Source organism: Balaenoptera acutorostrata, chromosome 10 (assembly GCF_949987535.1).
Source record: "Balaenoptera acutorostrata chromosome 10, mBalAcu1.1, whole genome shotgun sequence".
NCBI lineage: Eukaryota > Metazoa > Chordata > Mammalia > Artiodactyla > Balaenopteridae > Balaenoptera > Balaenoptera acutorostrata.
The window spans coordinates 100,325,692-100,343,367 of NC_080073.1; the positions used below are offsets into that span (position 1 = coordinate 100,325,692).

General features: G+C 36.0%; 1 protein-coding gene across 1 annotated transcript in view; it reads left to right on the forward strand.

The window, feature by feature from the left end:
* LOC103007135 (uncharacterized) overlaps nt 1-2,724 on the forward strand; it is a 243,392-nt gene extending 240,668 nt beyond the window's left edge. The window contains 2 exon segments of the mRNA XM_057555781.1: nt 2,371-2,530; nt 2,632-2,724. Coding sequence (XP_057411764.1) covers nt 2,371-2,530; nt 2,632-2,724 — 253 coding nt within the window.
* The last annotated feature ends 14,952 nt before the right edge of the window (nt 2,725-17,676 follow it).

Here is a 17,676-nt window from a genome sequence, read left to right on the forward strand (position 1 = left end):
TAAAGCATTTGTTTACCATCCTGTAGATCCTGGCTTGGATGTTTGTATAATTATTCTTTCACACAGAATGAAGGCGATGTAAAGAGGAGACAGACATTTCCTGGGCAAAAGAAGCAGAAGCTATCAGAAACAGGGCCGTGATTCCTAATTAATTCAAAGTTAATTGCATTGTTGATAATCCTGCACTTAAAATCTTCATATAGAAAATGTTTATGGCAGCAAATTGACAGTAATCTAACTGCATTAAATCTTACCACCATTAAAAGAAAAAGATGAATGTTACATTAAACAAGCTTAAGAGAATGGTAAAGCCTAGTTCTTGTTTAACAAGACAACTAGCCAATCATTCAAACGGCTGACCTAGACTCTCCAAACATAGTAAGAATAGTAGTTGTATTTCAAGACGGCACCAAGCCATATGGACCATCAGAGACGCCGGGTGGCAATTTTGTTTTTTCAATTGTTTCTCAGTATCCATGGAGGATTGGTTCCGGGTCCCCGGCAGATAAGATGCTCAAGTCCTGTAGTCAGCCTTCCAAATCCTGGGGTTCCACCTCCTAGGATTCAGTGAACTGTAGAACTGTGGATTGTGTATTAAGTTTGTGATACATGATTGGCTGAACCTGTGGATGTGAAACCCAGACATAGGAAGGGTGACTGTATATTTATTGAAAAATATCCATGTGTAAGTGGATCTGAACAATTCAAATCCATGTTGTTCAAGGGTCACCTGTACTTAGAATCATCTGTAGATTATTTACAATGCCTAATACAATGTAAATGCTATGTAAATAGTTACCTGTGTACAGCAAATTCAAGTTTTGCTTTTAGGAACTTTATGGAATTCTTTTTCAAAATTTTTTCAATCCCTGATTTGTTGAATCTGTAGGTATAGAACCTGCGGATACAGAAGGCTGACTGTATTTCCACTATGCGATGAATGAAAAATAGTTGGGGGGGAAAAAAGACACATGCATCTTAGGTGGCAAGAAGGGTCAAAAAAATCTATTTTACTATTTTGGAAAGGATCTAGTTAAATGAAGATATGTGTTGTGTCAGTTATTTTCACTGAAGAGTCAGATGATGGAATAAAATGAACTTTGGAGTTAACTCTGAGTTTAAATTCTCTCTCTGTTACTTATAAAGAGTAAGACTAACTTTTGATTTTAACATGTAAATATGTAAATGACAGGATTAAGGTAAAGCTAGGTAACACAGTGAATGTGAAATTACCATTATAATAGGAAAGCAATACATTTAAATTTTATTATCTAGCCCATTTAAAGCAAAATATAATTATCCTGATCAATGAAAGGAAATACTTAAAATTCTCCCCACCGTGTAGAAAGACATTTCCATGTGATCCTTAATTATCTTGATATTCTAATTTATATTTTGGGCATCTTGTAAAAACTTACTTCTCAAATGGGTAGTTTATTGACACTGTGATGCATTAGGGTTCTTGATCTGGCCTACAGACTGTTAGTGGCACAATTCTGTCTTTCTTAAACTGGTTCCAGGCAAACATGGTCAGCCAAGTGTCCACTAAGTCACAGGATAAATATGATATTTCCCCAGAGTTTTAATTTTACTTAAACTTTTACAAAAAACAAACATTATATTAAAACAAATATACTGATAGATTAGGGATAGAATACACATTTTCTCTTCTCTGAACTTAGAGGTAATTTATGGGAAAGTTTTATAAGCATTGGCTTAATTAATGTTTATAATACTCATCTAAATGTTACTAATGAAGTATTAATATTTTTTAGTAAGATACTTTGTTGTCACTTTATCAATATCACAAGAAAAGCAGTGCTTTTCTAAATGAATATTTGGAGTTGTTTTGAAAAATGGGAAAAGATTAAATGAGTGGTTCATCAGATTAGATGCTTCACCAGATTTGTCCATTTATTACTCACGTTGTAAAGCAACCAACCAAGCAAAACCTCTGTGCTGACTGAGCTAGTGGCATGACTCTAAAACCAACTTGCTGAGGAAATACAAATCCAAACTCAAATTTCCTTTGACAAATCCCTTACATTTGAACTAATTTGGACACTCATATACAAACTAATGGCTAAATATTTCTCATTTTTCTACAGTCTATAACTTAGAATCAGACATAGTAGGCTTCTAGGAGATAGCTGTAAAACTCCCAAATTGTTGTTGTTGGATTATGATATCTAGCAGAGAAAATTCTTAAATCATTTCTGGAATCTTAGTCAAATGATTTCTGAAAAAGAAAGGGGACTAGTGAATTAAATACACAGAAATTTATAAAAGAGACAAAGTGTTTAACATTTTTGGAAAAAAACAAACAATATTTGGGAAAAATAACCAGATAACAAATGATTTTGCTTTTAGATTGCACAATGATTCCTGGATATTAGACGCATTTCAGCGCATCCACAGTGAAGAAACCAAGTTTTTTATACCATACGATTTGGAGATTTCCAATCAGGAACTCAGCTATATAGTAAAAAGATCTGAGCAGTGGAGAGGACTCAATGGTGAGAGAAGGAAGGTGAGTTGGTTTGAAGTAGATTTGTGTTTTGACTGCACGAAAGAAGCTCATTCTGTTAGCATATCAGCCAGCTGTTAAATTTTCTCACATTGTTTTTGAAGCCATTTACTATTGTATTTGATCGCCACCACAGTACAAATCTTGTCACTCAATTGTATGTTGATTTTTTTATTAGTCGAAATGAGGAGACATGACCAGATGGTACTTATAGTTCAGCACTCTTATTTTCTTATAAAAATATTTATTGATACCTGCCATATACATATATATATGTATATATATATATTATATATATGGCAAAATTACACAACAGTTATGAAGAACATGAAAGAATGAGTTTCCACACATGAAAAGATTTTCAGCTTTAAAGTGACTTTGAGTGAACAGGAGGAAAGGGATATTATTTCTGCCTTTCTCCTTTGATGCTTTTGTTAGTCAGTCGGCTAGACTAATTTCCCTCTTTCAGGAGAAATCTCCTTTGCCTTTTCATTGGCTTCACCGGCCTCTTATGTGTTAGCATCTCCCAGGGTTCTGTACTTGGTTTATTCCTTGTCTGACTCTCCACACCGTCCTTTGATAAACCTCCTTTCAAACCGTGTCTTCCATCCGGCTGAAGATGATCAAATACGTGTCTCCAGAATACACCTCCTTTCTGAGTTCCCCCAAAATACAATCCAGCAGCCTATTTGATATCTCCAGATGAATGTCCCAAATTTACTTAAAACCTAGTACGGTCCAAACAAAATCAACTTAATTAGTTAATTAATTAATGTATACATTTTACCTGTGCCATTTACACTTCCATAATCTCTGTACTTGGCATTTTCATGTACTCTGAATCACAAAGATCTAAAACTCAAGAGTTTTTCTAGACTTTTCTTTGTCTTCCTTAATATCTCCTCTTTTCTACTCCATTTGCTACTACCTATGTCTAGGACCTCAATACCCACCTTCTGAATGACAGCCATACTTTGCCAGTGGCTTTCTCTGCCTTCAATCTCATGCTACAGTTGCCACGTTGTTGCACTGTCCATGAATTCACTCTCCTCTCTTGTCAAAATAGTATTTCTAAAATGCAAGTCTGACCCTGCAGTCCCCTGTCATAAAACCTTCAATAACTTCATACTATTGTGTGTTTGCCGTCTGGTCTGATTCTTTTCTACCTCTCCAGTGACATCTCCTGTGTGCTCATCTCTCCCATCCTTTCTCAACATTCCTCTTACCAAATGCTTCTTAGCAAAATATGAGGAGGCCATATAAAAATATGGATAATTTGCTCAATATGTCAGACTGTTTCTCATTACTGTACATTTCTCTCTGTTTGGAAGGACAGCCTCCCAACTCCTCACGTACCACTGGGCAAACGAATTATTCTCCAGGGCTCAGTTTGAGTGTTTTCTCGGTGGAGCTGCCAGAGAGAACCATCTCCTTTTTGCTAAAACTGCCTGTTTTACTTGACCTTTCCAGCATCTAACACACAATCTAGGGATTAACTCCCCGTGTGTCCCTCTTCCTCTTTAGACGAAGATCTTCTTGTGTAATAAACCAATAGTTTCTCCATCTTGGTGTCCTCAATCCCTAACAAGGTCTGCAGAATATAGTACATTTTTATTGTCTATTTTTTCAATACATAAAAGAATGTGTGCATGAACCATTGAATTATTAAACATATTTAGTCTGTCCGTATAATAGACATAAAATCTACCTCATCCTGTTCTCTACTTGATAGAAACCTAAACATTAGCTTTTAAAAAAAATTCCACATGGGTTTACTAACAATATACTCAATATGTCTTGATTTCTGTTAATTTAATAATTAGTTTGAAATTACAGTAGACATTTTCAAGACCACTGTCCTTGACTTGAAGTAAAACAGTTTTTACTTTACCTTATATTCATTTTGGTTTCTTCTTCAAAAATCCTTGACTAACAGCATACTTTTTAAAAGGCCGAAGTGGTTGAAATGATCCTAAAAATCAAGCCAAGAGCACTTTCTCTCTAGGATAATTTCGAAGTGCCTGTTCATTTTATTTTGTCATTAAGTTTCACAACATGGAAGTTTAGAAATTTGGAAGGCAACCAAAGTTAAGTACCAAAATGATTTGAGTTGAACAAGAGAATACAGAGAAAAATAGAGAATTATTTTTATTTTAGCTAGAGAAGACAGAGAATGAGAGATGGGGGAGAATGGGAAGAACAGGAGGAAAGAGAGGAGAAGAGGGAGGGAGGGAGAAATCAACTAGTGCTTAAGTGCTAGAAGGAAAATTAAAGGAGATTGTGAAATTCCTTAACTCTTTAAAATTAATATTTATTCTCGTCTTTGTAAAATGGCTTAGCTGACACGTGAGGGACAAGAGTGGAACTCAGGGAGAGAGTGTCACTTGAGCTTGTAGCCCATCATGCTGACTGTGTGCACACATTCAAATGGACCAGAGGAAAGACAATTTGATTAAATGTAACCAAAGTAAACGATTTAATCAAAGGCATTTGTGTCTTAAGTAAAATATTTTGGCTTAGATTCTGTTGAGCCATTAACAGAAGCTAATACATCTGGATGAACTGCTGCTGTTCCTTTCACAACACAGACTCAGCATCCATCAGTGCTGAGACTCATAGAGATGTTTATGCAACTCATTTGAAAATCTGTAGAACACCTGTTATTTCTTGCTGTTGGGGTGATGTTTGTTAAGCACACAGAAACATTCTCAAAGTTAAATGATAGACATATATATTTTATTTGTTTGTCACATCTCTTCATGACCTGGTGTTTATACTATGAAGCCTTTCTCTTCCTTGTGATTAATTTTTGTATGTTATTCTTCTTAACTTGTGTCATGTTTGCTTGTCTAGTTTATTTCAGTAGGGAAGCAGGGTAGCACTGTTGAATAATTGATGTACTGATTTCAAGATATTATACCAGTTTAATTGAGAGCAATCATCTATAATCTAAAATGCTAAATTAAGAGTGGAGTGGACATTTTAATATAAAAGTATTTCAAGTAAGTAGTCTAGAATTCTTGTGCTTTAAAAATTTGATCTAGATATTTGCCGTAGTGCTAGCTATTAAGCACGTGCTTCTCATTTTTATGCTCTGGATTAAAAATTGCCACATAAATGGACACTTTATAATATGCTTAATTTCATTTTATTAAATTGATAAATGCAAAAGCACAGAATACATTTAGAGTATGATGAGAATTTAGGATTATTGCATTTTGTAATTTTTATATTGTTCATACATACAATTTATCATTTGTGCAAAGACAGCCAGATGATAATTCCAAAGTATTTTAGCCATTTTTTTGAGAAGGAAAAGGTCACTTTCAGTAGTCAGAAAAGACATCATTCTATTAAACTAATTTGCCTACATGCAAATTTTGTCATTTTTACCTCATTAACTATTTATCATGGAGTAAAAAAATATATATTCATGAAGGGGCAGCTCACAGCCTGATGGAGCTGGAACTAATATTTTGCGACTCTAATGATTTTTTGCATCCTTAATTAGATAGCATAAGGTTGATATGATTAGGTCAGGATGTAGTGTTTTTCATTAAAATACATTTTAGAAGCTGTATTCATAATCTGCCCTTGCAATTAAATAATGAGCCTATGAATTTAATATTATCGACCCAATTATTATCCCATGCAAACGTATACCTTTAATAAATTTGTGCTGTAAGACCTTCATTAGCAACAGAAGAAATGATATTTCTAGGTACATAGATTGAATGGATATGCTTCAACTTACATAATGGTTTTAACCATTATCGGGAAGCAAAGCTTCAGTACTTAGGCATTTAATTCCAAAACGTGCCTTACTATTTGTTGAAGACTAATTTACATTGTAATTATTTTCTTAAAGAAACTATCACTTTAGAATGGGCTATCGAAGCTCATAGAATTAGCAGGATGCTAGGCAGAGTTGGAGAGTTAGGACAGTTGTGCATCGTGGGACAATGGAGTGTAAATTTAGAGATCCAATCAAGCAGTGTAGCTGGAAAGCATAACAACTAAAAAGTCTATTACTTGAGTGTCTGTATTATCTGAGAACTACCATATGCAATTAATGAAGATGAATATTTTTGTTGTATGTTAGAATAGTTTTTATTAAGAGATGGCTGTACAATGGAAATATGTAAGATACTCTGAGAAGGAGCTGCCCACCTCTTATCATGAATGTGTACATACAGGGAATCACACACACATAGAAACACACCCTGTTCTCTTATCCTTGCTATTTATCCACTACTTTTGTGTACTTGGGTAGGGACCGCAACAATTGAGTTCTTTAGTTCATTCTTGATGAAATTCTATTATGAAGGTTCTATACAATTTATAATTTTTAATAAAAGGAGATGATTAAGAAAACCTGAACCTACATTTACTGATGAATTACTAAGGAGGTAAAACTAACCATTGTTATTGACACAGAAAATTGCGGGCATTGTGTCGTGGTACGACTGCCACGTTTTCCTGGAAGTATTACTCATCTCTACTTGGGGAATACAGCCAGGGAGTGCAGTGAAAGCTTTGACATGGGTCATAAATTGCAAGGTGGCAGCAAACAGAAAAAATGGAAGCATGTTGATGGGGGCTTGAGGTGGAGACACTTGATAGATTTTTCCATGCAAAAGTCTGTATTCAGAATCTGTCTTTGCAATTAAATAATGAGCCTATGAACTGAATATTATCGACCCAATTATCATCTCTAAGAAAAAGGAGACAGTGAGTCGAGGTATAGTGATAGGAAATACAAAGCAAGTCTGAAAACTGAAAGCAATTTGTTTTGGCTGGAACAAAGGACAGAAGGATGGAAAGAAGGAGGGAGATCAGCCTAGAGAGGTAGACTGGAAACTAGGAAAGTGCACACTAGTCAGGACTACATATTTATCACAGACAGTGGGAAGCCATAGAAAGTTTTAATAAAAAGAAGTAACTCATTCAGTTAAGACTTTGAGTTGCCTTTGCATTGAATTTTATAAATTGCTTATTTTAAAGCTGTAACTAATAGTTTCGCTTCTTGGAAAGTAAATAGCTTAATGCACTCTGTCTAATACATGCTTCAGTTTTCCATCATTAAGAGTTGTTTATTCATGAAAGGTCCAAATGATCCATGGCATTCTCTAACTATCCAATCAAATCCCACAGTCACTTATGGATTGTGTTTATGTGTCATCCCATGTTCATCATCCTGTCCTGCAGCCGAGGGACAGGTCCAAGGCTTTGAGCATTTTACAAGCTTGGTGGGGACTTGAAAGTAGGCGAGGATAAACAACATGTCAGAGTGGTGACTACCAAACAAAGAAGACTTGAATCTTGTTGGTTCAAAGCACAAACAGGCTGCTCTGAGTCTAGAAGGTGGGAAGCAGGGTCTAAGTCAACTAGAGCTGAAGAGCATCTTCAGTCCTGATAGCAGGAGAACACACGGTGGGCCCTGAAACCATCTACATGGAACCCTTCCTGTCCCTGACTGTGATCCCAGTGGACTTTTACACTTACAGCCTTCACCCGTTTCCAACCATCTGAAAGGCACTGAATTAAGTGTCCACTAGTAAAAAATAAGAATCTTAGGCTCCAGAACAGAATCCTTAGTGAAAGAGACATGCAGCAATGCAGGATGGTACATGAACTGTTCTTTGTTGGGAAGGTAGTAGACTAGGTGTTAAAAACATTGCTGCATTCAAGAAGAACATTTTTTTTTTTTCCAGTAAAGAATGTCTCTTAGGGACTTGAGTGAATACAGCTTACGATTATGCCTAAATTATCTTAAATAAAGAGGTTTCTGCTCAGTAATAAAATATCTATTCTGAACTCCATATCCAAGGTTATTTTCTTCTTGCATTGAACAAATTCCCAATTCTAAAGAAGCATGAAGACAGTTATCTTTTAAAGGTTTTTCTATAAATGTAGACTGTAATTAGAACTAGCCACAGCATATAAGTTCCAATTCTTGTGCAATAAAAAGATTGATATTGATCTAATTGGAAAATATAAATCCTAGCTACAGTTTAATATATATATATATATATATATATATATATATATATAAGAGGATAATTTTTAAAAGGTACATGACAACTGACATTTTGGCTTTGTTTTTTAAATCATGGTAAGCAAGGAGCAGAGGAAATTTTTCTGTGCTGGTATGATGGTTTTGGTTAATTGATACACTTTTATCCCTTCATCTTTTTTTATCTCTGAACTTCTGAGATGTTTGTTTATAACTTACCCAATATGTTGTTAAACTTTTGAAAGATCATTTGGGCATGGAGAGATTGATCTCTTCTATGAAGTGAAAACGATAGATAACGACTAAAGAAAGTAATAACTAGGAGCTTTCTGAAGACACCTCAAATGTTTGTGCTTGAAGATTGACAAAGACTTATTTACATTTTGCTAAGTACTTTCCCCCTTGATTCTAAAATCATTTCTATTTGAAGTGAAGTGTAATCCATATGTTTTTGATTCATTAACACTTAATTTGTTAGCCGCCCTTTACTGGAGCGCTATATAGCAGCTTTTTCATCTTTTTTATAAGCTTATTTTCTTCAGACACAGGAAATCAAGTTTTTCTAAGAGTAAACAAACTTAAACTCAAAGAGACATGAGAGAGTTTTGTTTGTAACAAAGCACCTATTAGCTTTGAACTACTTCTGTACTCAGTAGGCAAATTTCTTCTTTAGCGATCCCTAAGAATCCGATACATTTGTAATTAACCAAGACACAATACACAGCTTTCTGTTTTATTATTTACTGAATTTTTCGACTATCTTACTCTAATTTCTCTTCATGATAAAACAGCCAACTACTAACATATTAATGAAGAAGTCATTAGTGGTAGTTATTTAATTGCCATATTATTATTTATTCTTATTAATAATGCAGGAGCTACTTATCTTTTAATAATTATGTGGTGTGAAATTAAATTTCATGTGAGGCATTAAACAATGTCTTTCTTTTTTCATTGGAAGTATAATGTTCTTTACCAGGAAAAATGAAAGTCAAACACTTTTTCTCATCTTAGTGTTTTTTGAGAAACACAAGTTTTCCAACATTACTTGCATTAGTATAGGTTTTAATGAGACTAAAACACAACTCTATCGAAATACAATCTTGGCTATTCCTCTTTGTTCCTTTTACTTATTTAGTTTCTATAAGGTGTTCTTTGGACTTTTAATAGTCACAAAGCTTGGATAAATTAATATTGCAAAAGTGTCACCATAGCATTACTACTTGTTCAGAGAAATCATTTGTTTGACTCTGAATACTTGCATTTTGGTAGGTCAAAGAGAATTTTAAAAATAATTCTTAGAATTTAAGAAATATTTTTTAGGAATGAAGGGAGCAAATAAATAGCTATTACTGTGGCTCAGTCTCTAATGTCAAGCAATTTATATGTTGGTTCATTTAATTCTCAGAGCAAACATAGGGGTTTGTCATTACTCCCATTTTGCAGATGAGAAGATTGAGGCTCAGAGAGATGAAGTAACTTTATTTATTTATCCATCCATTCATTTATTCGCCACTTTTTTATTGATCATCTTTTTAGGAAGTACATACTTTTCTTAGGTGCAAGTGAAAGTAAGTTAAAAGAGTGTCTCTTCCCTTGTAGTCCAGTAAGGAAATAAATAAGTGAAAATATAATAACAATACACTAAGCTAGTGGAATAATAGAGCTATTTGCTGGATATTATTGTGGTACCTTCAACAAAGATAGTATTAACCCATTTGAAAGGGCCATTGAAGAGCTCACACTGTAGAAGATGATTGAGATGGGGATTTAAGATGAAGAGTAAGTAGTCCAAGGACAAATTGGCCACCAAAAGAAAGGATGCTCCAAGCAGGGGATAAAATGTTACGATATTTTGGAGCACAGAAAAGAGTTTAGCAGATACAGGTAACAGGGAGCACTAAGACTGGATAAACAGGCAAGAAAAAGACTCATACTGTATTAGTATCTCACTTCCTGTGTCCATTCCAAAACCATCATTCCCAGTATTTCAATATGAACTGGTGCAGAAATGACCCATGAAAGACTGTAAAGTGAAGTCAAAAGTTACAAAGATATACATAAAGTTGTCCAACTGGTTAGATCTTCCTTTGATCTTCTTTGTGCTTTTATAAATTTCCTATTAATTTTCATAATGAATACATGTTATATTCACAATTAGGAAAAAAAAAGACCTATAAAGTGCTCTTGGAAAGGGAAAAATATCAGGCACAATTTAAAATCCTTTACAAGCCACAGTCTTGTACCATTTCGGAGCATCCATTATGCAGAAAGAATATGAAACAGACAAAACCGGCAATTCATGTTACGCTCACAAGCAGGTGTTTCAGTCATGACAATCTGTCTGCTGCATCATGGCCTTATGATCTATCTTCAGACTGGGAGGAAAGAAAATCCCAGACAGTATCAATGTTGTAAGAACATATAGGCCAACATGTTTACAGCGTGTCTCCTGGTCCATTCTGACTGATATCATTCAAGTTTTGGTGAAACGTGCACATTGCTTACTTTGGTGGCAGAACCTGGTCACACTTGTTTGTCCTGATGAGATTTGGTTGGTTGTTTCTCTCTGTCCACATTTCCTCCCTTCCATTAGGAATGCAGTTTGGTTTCCATTGTCACCGCCAACAGCAGCAGTTGTGCTTTATGCCTTGATTAGGTTCTAAAATACAGCTAAGCTGTTGTGACTCTTCCTGCTGTATGTTTGGCAGCAACAAGAGTCGCAATGCGGGGCTCCAAGTGACTCACGCTGCCATCTACATTTAGTTTCTGGTTTCCAGTCTGGTCCCTTGGCTTCTTCTCAGGCAAGCTGTTGGAAAAGCTCTCATTGTCACTCTACAACCTGTCACCAGGCTGATCTATGACCCATTTATCTCTTTGCTTAAGAAACTTGCTTATTTTTAATTTCTTGCTATGAAAAGCATGTTTCTGGGTTGTTTTGTTTTTCTTTTTGTAAGTATTTCATGATTTATCAAATAAATAAAGTCTGCCCTCTCCAAAGTTTGGATCCTTCTAGAATGCCTTCAAACCTTTGGTTTTTCATATTTTGCTGATATTCCTTTCCAGGCCTCTTCTAAGTATCTCTAGTCACATATAAAATCTTGAACAATAAGCTTATTTTTTTCTTTAGGATGAAATGAGATATGTCACTACGTTTATTTTTAAACAAAGAATGCAATTTTTAACTAAACCCTCGGGTTTTTTTTGAAATTTATATAATGCTTTAGATATTGCAAAGTCTGAAGGGAAGGACAAGAGAATCTAAGTACAGGAAACTAACTACCCTTGACCAAGAGGGAGTTGGTTTCAAACTCTGAGGAGTCTACATGGGAAAACAGTGACAATCTAATCTGGGATAGAGATACTGATACATGCCATATGTGCATTGGTTCATATCAGACCATTTCTTTGTATCATGTATTATCAAAGGAATTTTTAATATAAAACCCAAATTGTCCCTGTTGACAATTTCTTTTAATGTGTATAGCCTTTTAAAATCTGTCCTTCTCATCTCTTAATTTCCATCTTATTCCTGTATACCCTAGGAATAAGCTTTTAAAATGCCTTTTAAAGGAATTCTTGGGCATCCCTTAAAATATAGCTAAGAACTTCGCAGTGGTCAGCAGACTGTAGTATGATAAACATAGAGTTAAGTAATGAAAGTCTTACTTCATTATTTTAAAAGATTTTTTTTGCCTCTTTAAAGTGGGTAAAATAAACTTTAACATCTTTATTAAGAGGCAGTTTACATACTTTTATGTCCACCCATTTAAAGTGCCCAGATCAGTGGTCTTTATCATGTTTACAGAGTAACCTAATTTTAGATCATCTTCATCACCTCAAATACTATCATGGAAATGGAAACATGAATTTAAAAGTAAAACTCATAAAACTTGAGATTACTGGGAATTTTTTTTTTTCTTTTTAGATTCCAGTTTAAGGAACAAAATTCTGGGTACTTAAGGTATACAGGGCAGATCTGGGTTGACTCTAGAGAGTTCAACCTAATATAACCCTCTCAATACCTGGATATTTGCTTTTCCTCAAATATACACTTAACATTTCTAACTCTAGGCCTTTGCAGTTGTGTTTCTTTCATGGAGTCCCCTTCCCCACGATCTTGTCCATTCAAAATCCTCTGCATTTCAAGGTCAGGCTGGATACCAGCTCCACCATGAGGCTTTCTGGGATCTGCCTGACCAATCCAACAGAAACCAACTTCTCCATCTGCATGTGTTCAGACAATTAAGAACTTTATATTGATCGTATTCTGATCATATTTTATGTTTTTCACTGAATGTCATTTCTTTTCTTACTACTCAAAAGCTCCTTAAGTTGTCCTGTTTCTTCAGGATATCTGCTTCCCTCCCAAACCTAGGATAGGTACTCTCACATAGTAAACATTCAAGTAATGTTGACTTGAACTGAATGTGCCTGTGCAGAGGCCTGCTTCCTCATGACGACACCATCTCTGGTTCTTCTCTGTTTGGCTGGATGCCAAGCATTGATAAGCAGGAAAGAATCACCTCTCCTGCCAACTCCCATGAGTCCTCAGGTAGATTCCATGGAGACAAAAACATACATTGCTGCTCCCTCACCTCTTTCAAGAAATCAGATTACTATGTAGGACATTTGGATACTCAGAATTTATGACTCTGTATGTACACATAGTCTATGTTCTCTCTTTTCTTTTAAACATGAAGAACATAAGCAGTCTTTTTTTTATCCCCCCTAAGATTTTTTTAAGGGATTTTAGAGCAACATAGCCTGGAGGACTTTGACCCCAAGGTTCAATAATAAATGCCAAGAAAAGAAAAAAAGTTATTAATGGTATTAGTTGTGTTTTCCTCTTGAGCCTCATATAATGCTTATGATAGTCTATTGTTGCATACCATTCAATCACATAAGAGGAAAGGACACTGAAGATCATCAGGGCTGAAAGAGAACTGGTTCTGTTATGATAACAGTGTTTTTCTGAGAATCGTTTTATTGGCTATAGCTTTAGGGTCACTTCAAATATCAAAATTTTGTTAGGACTTTTTTCTCTTCCTAAAAGAATGTAGGGTAATTTCAGTCTTGTAACAGACATATTCATTATTTGTAAGCGATGGTGGAGATTGACCCAATGAACAGTTTAATATCATCTTCTTCATTACCATACCTGGAAGGGAGTTGTTATTTTCTGCAATCCTTAAACGGATAAGCACACTATTTCACCAGAGTCCTGGAACGGTCATGAAGGAACAGTGCACTTTACTGAAATTTTTGCCACACTGATGAAAGCTTCATTGTCATAAACTAATGTAGTTGATTGTCCTCAGGATGGTTTTCCACGTTCAGCAGTAAATGCTGCAGCTCTATTTGCCTTCTGTTTTTCTCTATTTCTCCAAGATCATTTGTGTCTATCAAGAAAACTGCTGAGAATTCATTGAAGGAAAGTCTGTCACCAAGGGGCTGGCATAAACAGGAGTGAATGTTCAGAGTTTCTGTCCCGTTTGCAGCGCTAAATATTCTTGATTCTTGCTGGCAGGATGTGCTGCATACGCCGTATCGTGCACCCTGATTCGCCCTACAGTGTAATGCATTTGCCTGCCTTCACCAAGAAAAATTCATATCACGTATAAGCTCGACAAATAAAATGTGACATTCAGTTGTCTGGGGGAGGAGCATATAAACACCAGGTGTTTCTTGAGTTTGTTGTTTTGTTTTGGTGTAGGGATCCCATACCCAGGATCCTATCTATTTGATGTATTGAATTCACAGAGAAGGCAAATCACCTCCTCTCTGCATGAATCAATATTAGAGGAAAGTTTAGTTTTTAACGCTAAATGGAAATTTTATGGCTAAACCAAGTCACCTAACAGTTTAGGTAGTGGTAATCCTTCCTTCCTTCCCTCCTTCCTTCCTCCTTCTCTTCTTTCTTTCTTCATTCCTCCCTTCCTCCCTTCCTTCCTTCATTCTTTGAAAATTCTATGCATAACCACTTTCTTTTTGTTGGGCAGAAACCAAAGATATGACACATAACCCTCATGCATAAGGAGTCTACTATGATGATGTTGGTAATGGCTATACATTTTTTGAAATGATCCTGTCAGCCACTGGTACTTCCCATTTTCAGTATTCAGGAAAGTTGCCATTAGCAAATTTTTTAAGAGGAATATAATGAGGAAACATGATGGCAGTAGCTAAACAGTTGAATTGAAACACTTTTTATTAATTGTGTCTTCCTCCAGACTTAGCCAATCCTGACATTTTTGAACGTGCAGTATAATGGTGGAAGAGGCCTTTGTGTTTACATTTGTTTCTTAAGCCTAATCATTATGAGTTTATTGGCTTAACAAATGATAGTCTAGACAGTGTAAATAGATAAATTGGTTTTTCATTAACAGATATATCATAAAGGGCATAAATATGATTTTCACATGTTTAAAAAACATGTGAACCTCAACAAATGTTTCTTTATGTAATTCTTCTATGCTGTTTTTGATGGTTTCCCCAGCCCAACTAAATTTATAATTACATCCCAGTGATTAATGAAGCAAGAGAATTTTGCTGTTAGGTAATTAGAATGAAAAGGAATGTTTATATCTGCCTTGATTTTGGGTGGTTTTTTTTTTTATCTTATACTGTAAGAGTGTTATACAAATGTATAGATGAGAATATTTGCTTAACAAGTCAGGGTGTAGAAGGATGATCATAAGAAATAAAACTTCTCTAGAGAGGATATGCCTTTTCCTTGGCTCTTTTGTTATTATTTTTAACCCAAAAGATTTTACTGCTATGATCTAACAAACAGTTCTTTAAATATCTCATGGAAATATAATCAATTTGTAGTTTTTCACTTAAAACATTAAAAGGAATGATAGTACCTCATGTTAGTATCATACATGAAGGTCTTTAACATGTTGTCAACATTATTTTATTTGTTCCTTAGAGAAGCCTTCAGGTAATAGGATCAGACAATTTCATAGGTGAGGGAAATTAGTGAGACTCAGAGAGATGACCTGTCCATCATAATAAATGTCACATCCAGGGCTAAAATCTGGGACATTTTGCCAGGTGTGATCTTTGCAAGTATCAGAATGTTTGGGGAAAGGGATGAAACCCTCCTGAATAAGAATCTTTTTGCCTTTACTTTTATGTTTGTATGGTTACAAATATGTAAGTAGGTTATATGCCATTTTGCCCTCGATATGTAATTTAGAAATGATACATGGTAAAATGGCCTTTGCTAGATGTTCAACACAGGAATCTCAGCTTATGTGCCAAAACATCAAAAGCCAAGCATTAGGGAATGAATTTTTCAGTTTTTCATTCTATGCCAACTTAGAATTGCAATATTGTTCCCCAGACACTGATCGTGAGCAGGGCTTGTTCCTGTACTAAGAACTAATAAAGGAATCCTCGGAAGACCTTGAGGAGGCCCTACAGGCGGGAAGGTTTTTCCAGAGCATAGAAGACCACTTAAGGACCAGAATAACATATTTTACCTGAATCCTGTAATTTTAATGGAGGAAGATTTCAAAGTCATATTAATACTTTATGTATCTCAACATAGGTAGGTAGATAATAATAATAAATGTATCTTCCTGAAACAAGAAAGTCCATAGAAAGTGGGTTAAAACATGTTATTTTCCTCACAAAGAACTAAAACGATAAGACTGAGACTTGAGACTAAAAGAATGGCCAATTCTGTGCAAACTAAGAAAAGCAATGCAAGCAGTTAATTGGCTTTACTGTTGTCATTCAAACAGAGTTACTGTCTGGACAATAAGACATATCATTCCAACAAGTAAGACATCTCACAAAATCGACTTGGGAATCTGGGTAGTAGATGTTAGATCCTTTCTCTCTTGGCCTCTCTTTCAAGACACTCTTGTGTCAGTGAAGAAAATGTGTAACATAGGGCTTCCCTGGTGGCGCAGTGGTTGAGAATCTGCCTGCCAATGCAGGGGACACGGGTTCGAGCCCTGGTATGGGAAGATCCCACGTGCCGCGGAGCAGCTGGGCCCATGAGCCACAACTACTGAGCCTGCGCGTCTGGAGCCTGTGCTCCGCAACAAGAGAGGCCGCGATAATGAGAGGCCCGCGCACCGCGATGAAGAGTGGCCCGCGCTCGCCGCAACTAGAGAAAGCCCTCGCACAGAAACGAAGACCCAACACAGCCAAAAAATAAAAAATATAAAAAAATAAATTAATTAAAATAAGATTAAAAAAAAAAAGTGTAACATAAAAAGCTAGTGTGTTGGCTTCAAGGCCCAAGAAAGAAATAGCCATGAAAATGCATGAAATCACCCAGTGCATCTGTTTGCAGCTCCTTTACCTTTAAATATAGAAGAAGATCCTTTAATGCAGTGGTACTGTCCCTCCCTTCCCAATAATCTCCACTAGCCTCTCACCCTCAGGTACCACCAAAAACGTGTAACCTAAGTCAAAATTGCTTGCAGAGGGACTTCCTTGGTGGTCCAGCGGTTAAGACTCCACACTTCCACTGCAGGTGGCTGGGTTCGATCCCTGTTCGGGGAAATAAGATCCCACATACCTTGCAGAGTGGCCAAAAGATTTTTTTAAAAAATTGCTTGCAGAGTCAAAATATGCACCTTAGCCCACTTCCAAGCAGCAGACCTCACTAATTTCCCCCATGTGTATAAAATATCGCAGTTGCCATTCCCCCAGTGGTTTCCCTCACCCCATATTGCTCTAGAGTTTTCAGAGTATTTACAGACACCGTATGGGTTGTTTGTTTTGCCACAGGCAGTGGTTTCCTGGCCAAAGGTCTCTGAGCTTTTTTCCCCTGAATCTTCTGATTCCTCCTGCTGTTCCTTTTCCGTGACAACACATAACGCGCGCACACAAACACACACAAAGACACAGACACACACACAGCCCCTTTGAGTGAGTGTTCCCTCCTTTTCTCCCCCTCTTTATACTGATTCCTTAATTCCACTAAGTATAAATCACTGCGTAAAGTACAGGTCTGAAGACCTGGGAGCCCAAAACCCCTGCCGTTAAGCACAGGTTTATAGACTTGTTATTTTCATTATTGCTTTATAAACGACAGTGTTTGAAGCAATGTGTAGGTTAAGTGAAAGAACACTGAGGATTTCCATTGTTGGATATTTGGAAGCTATGA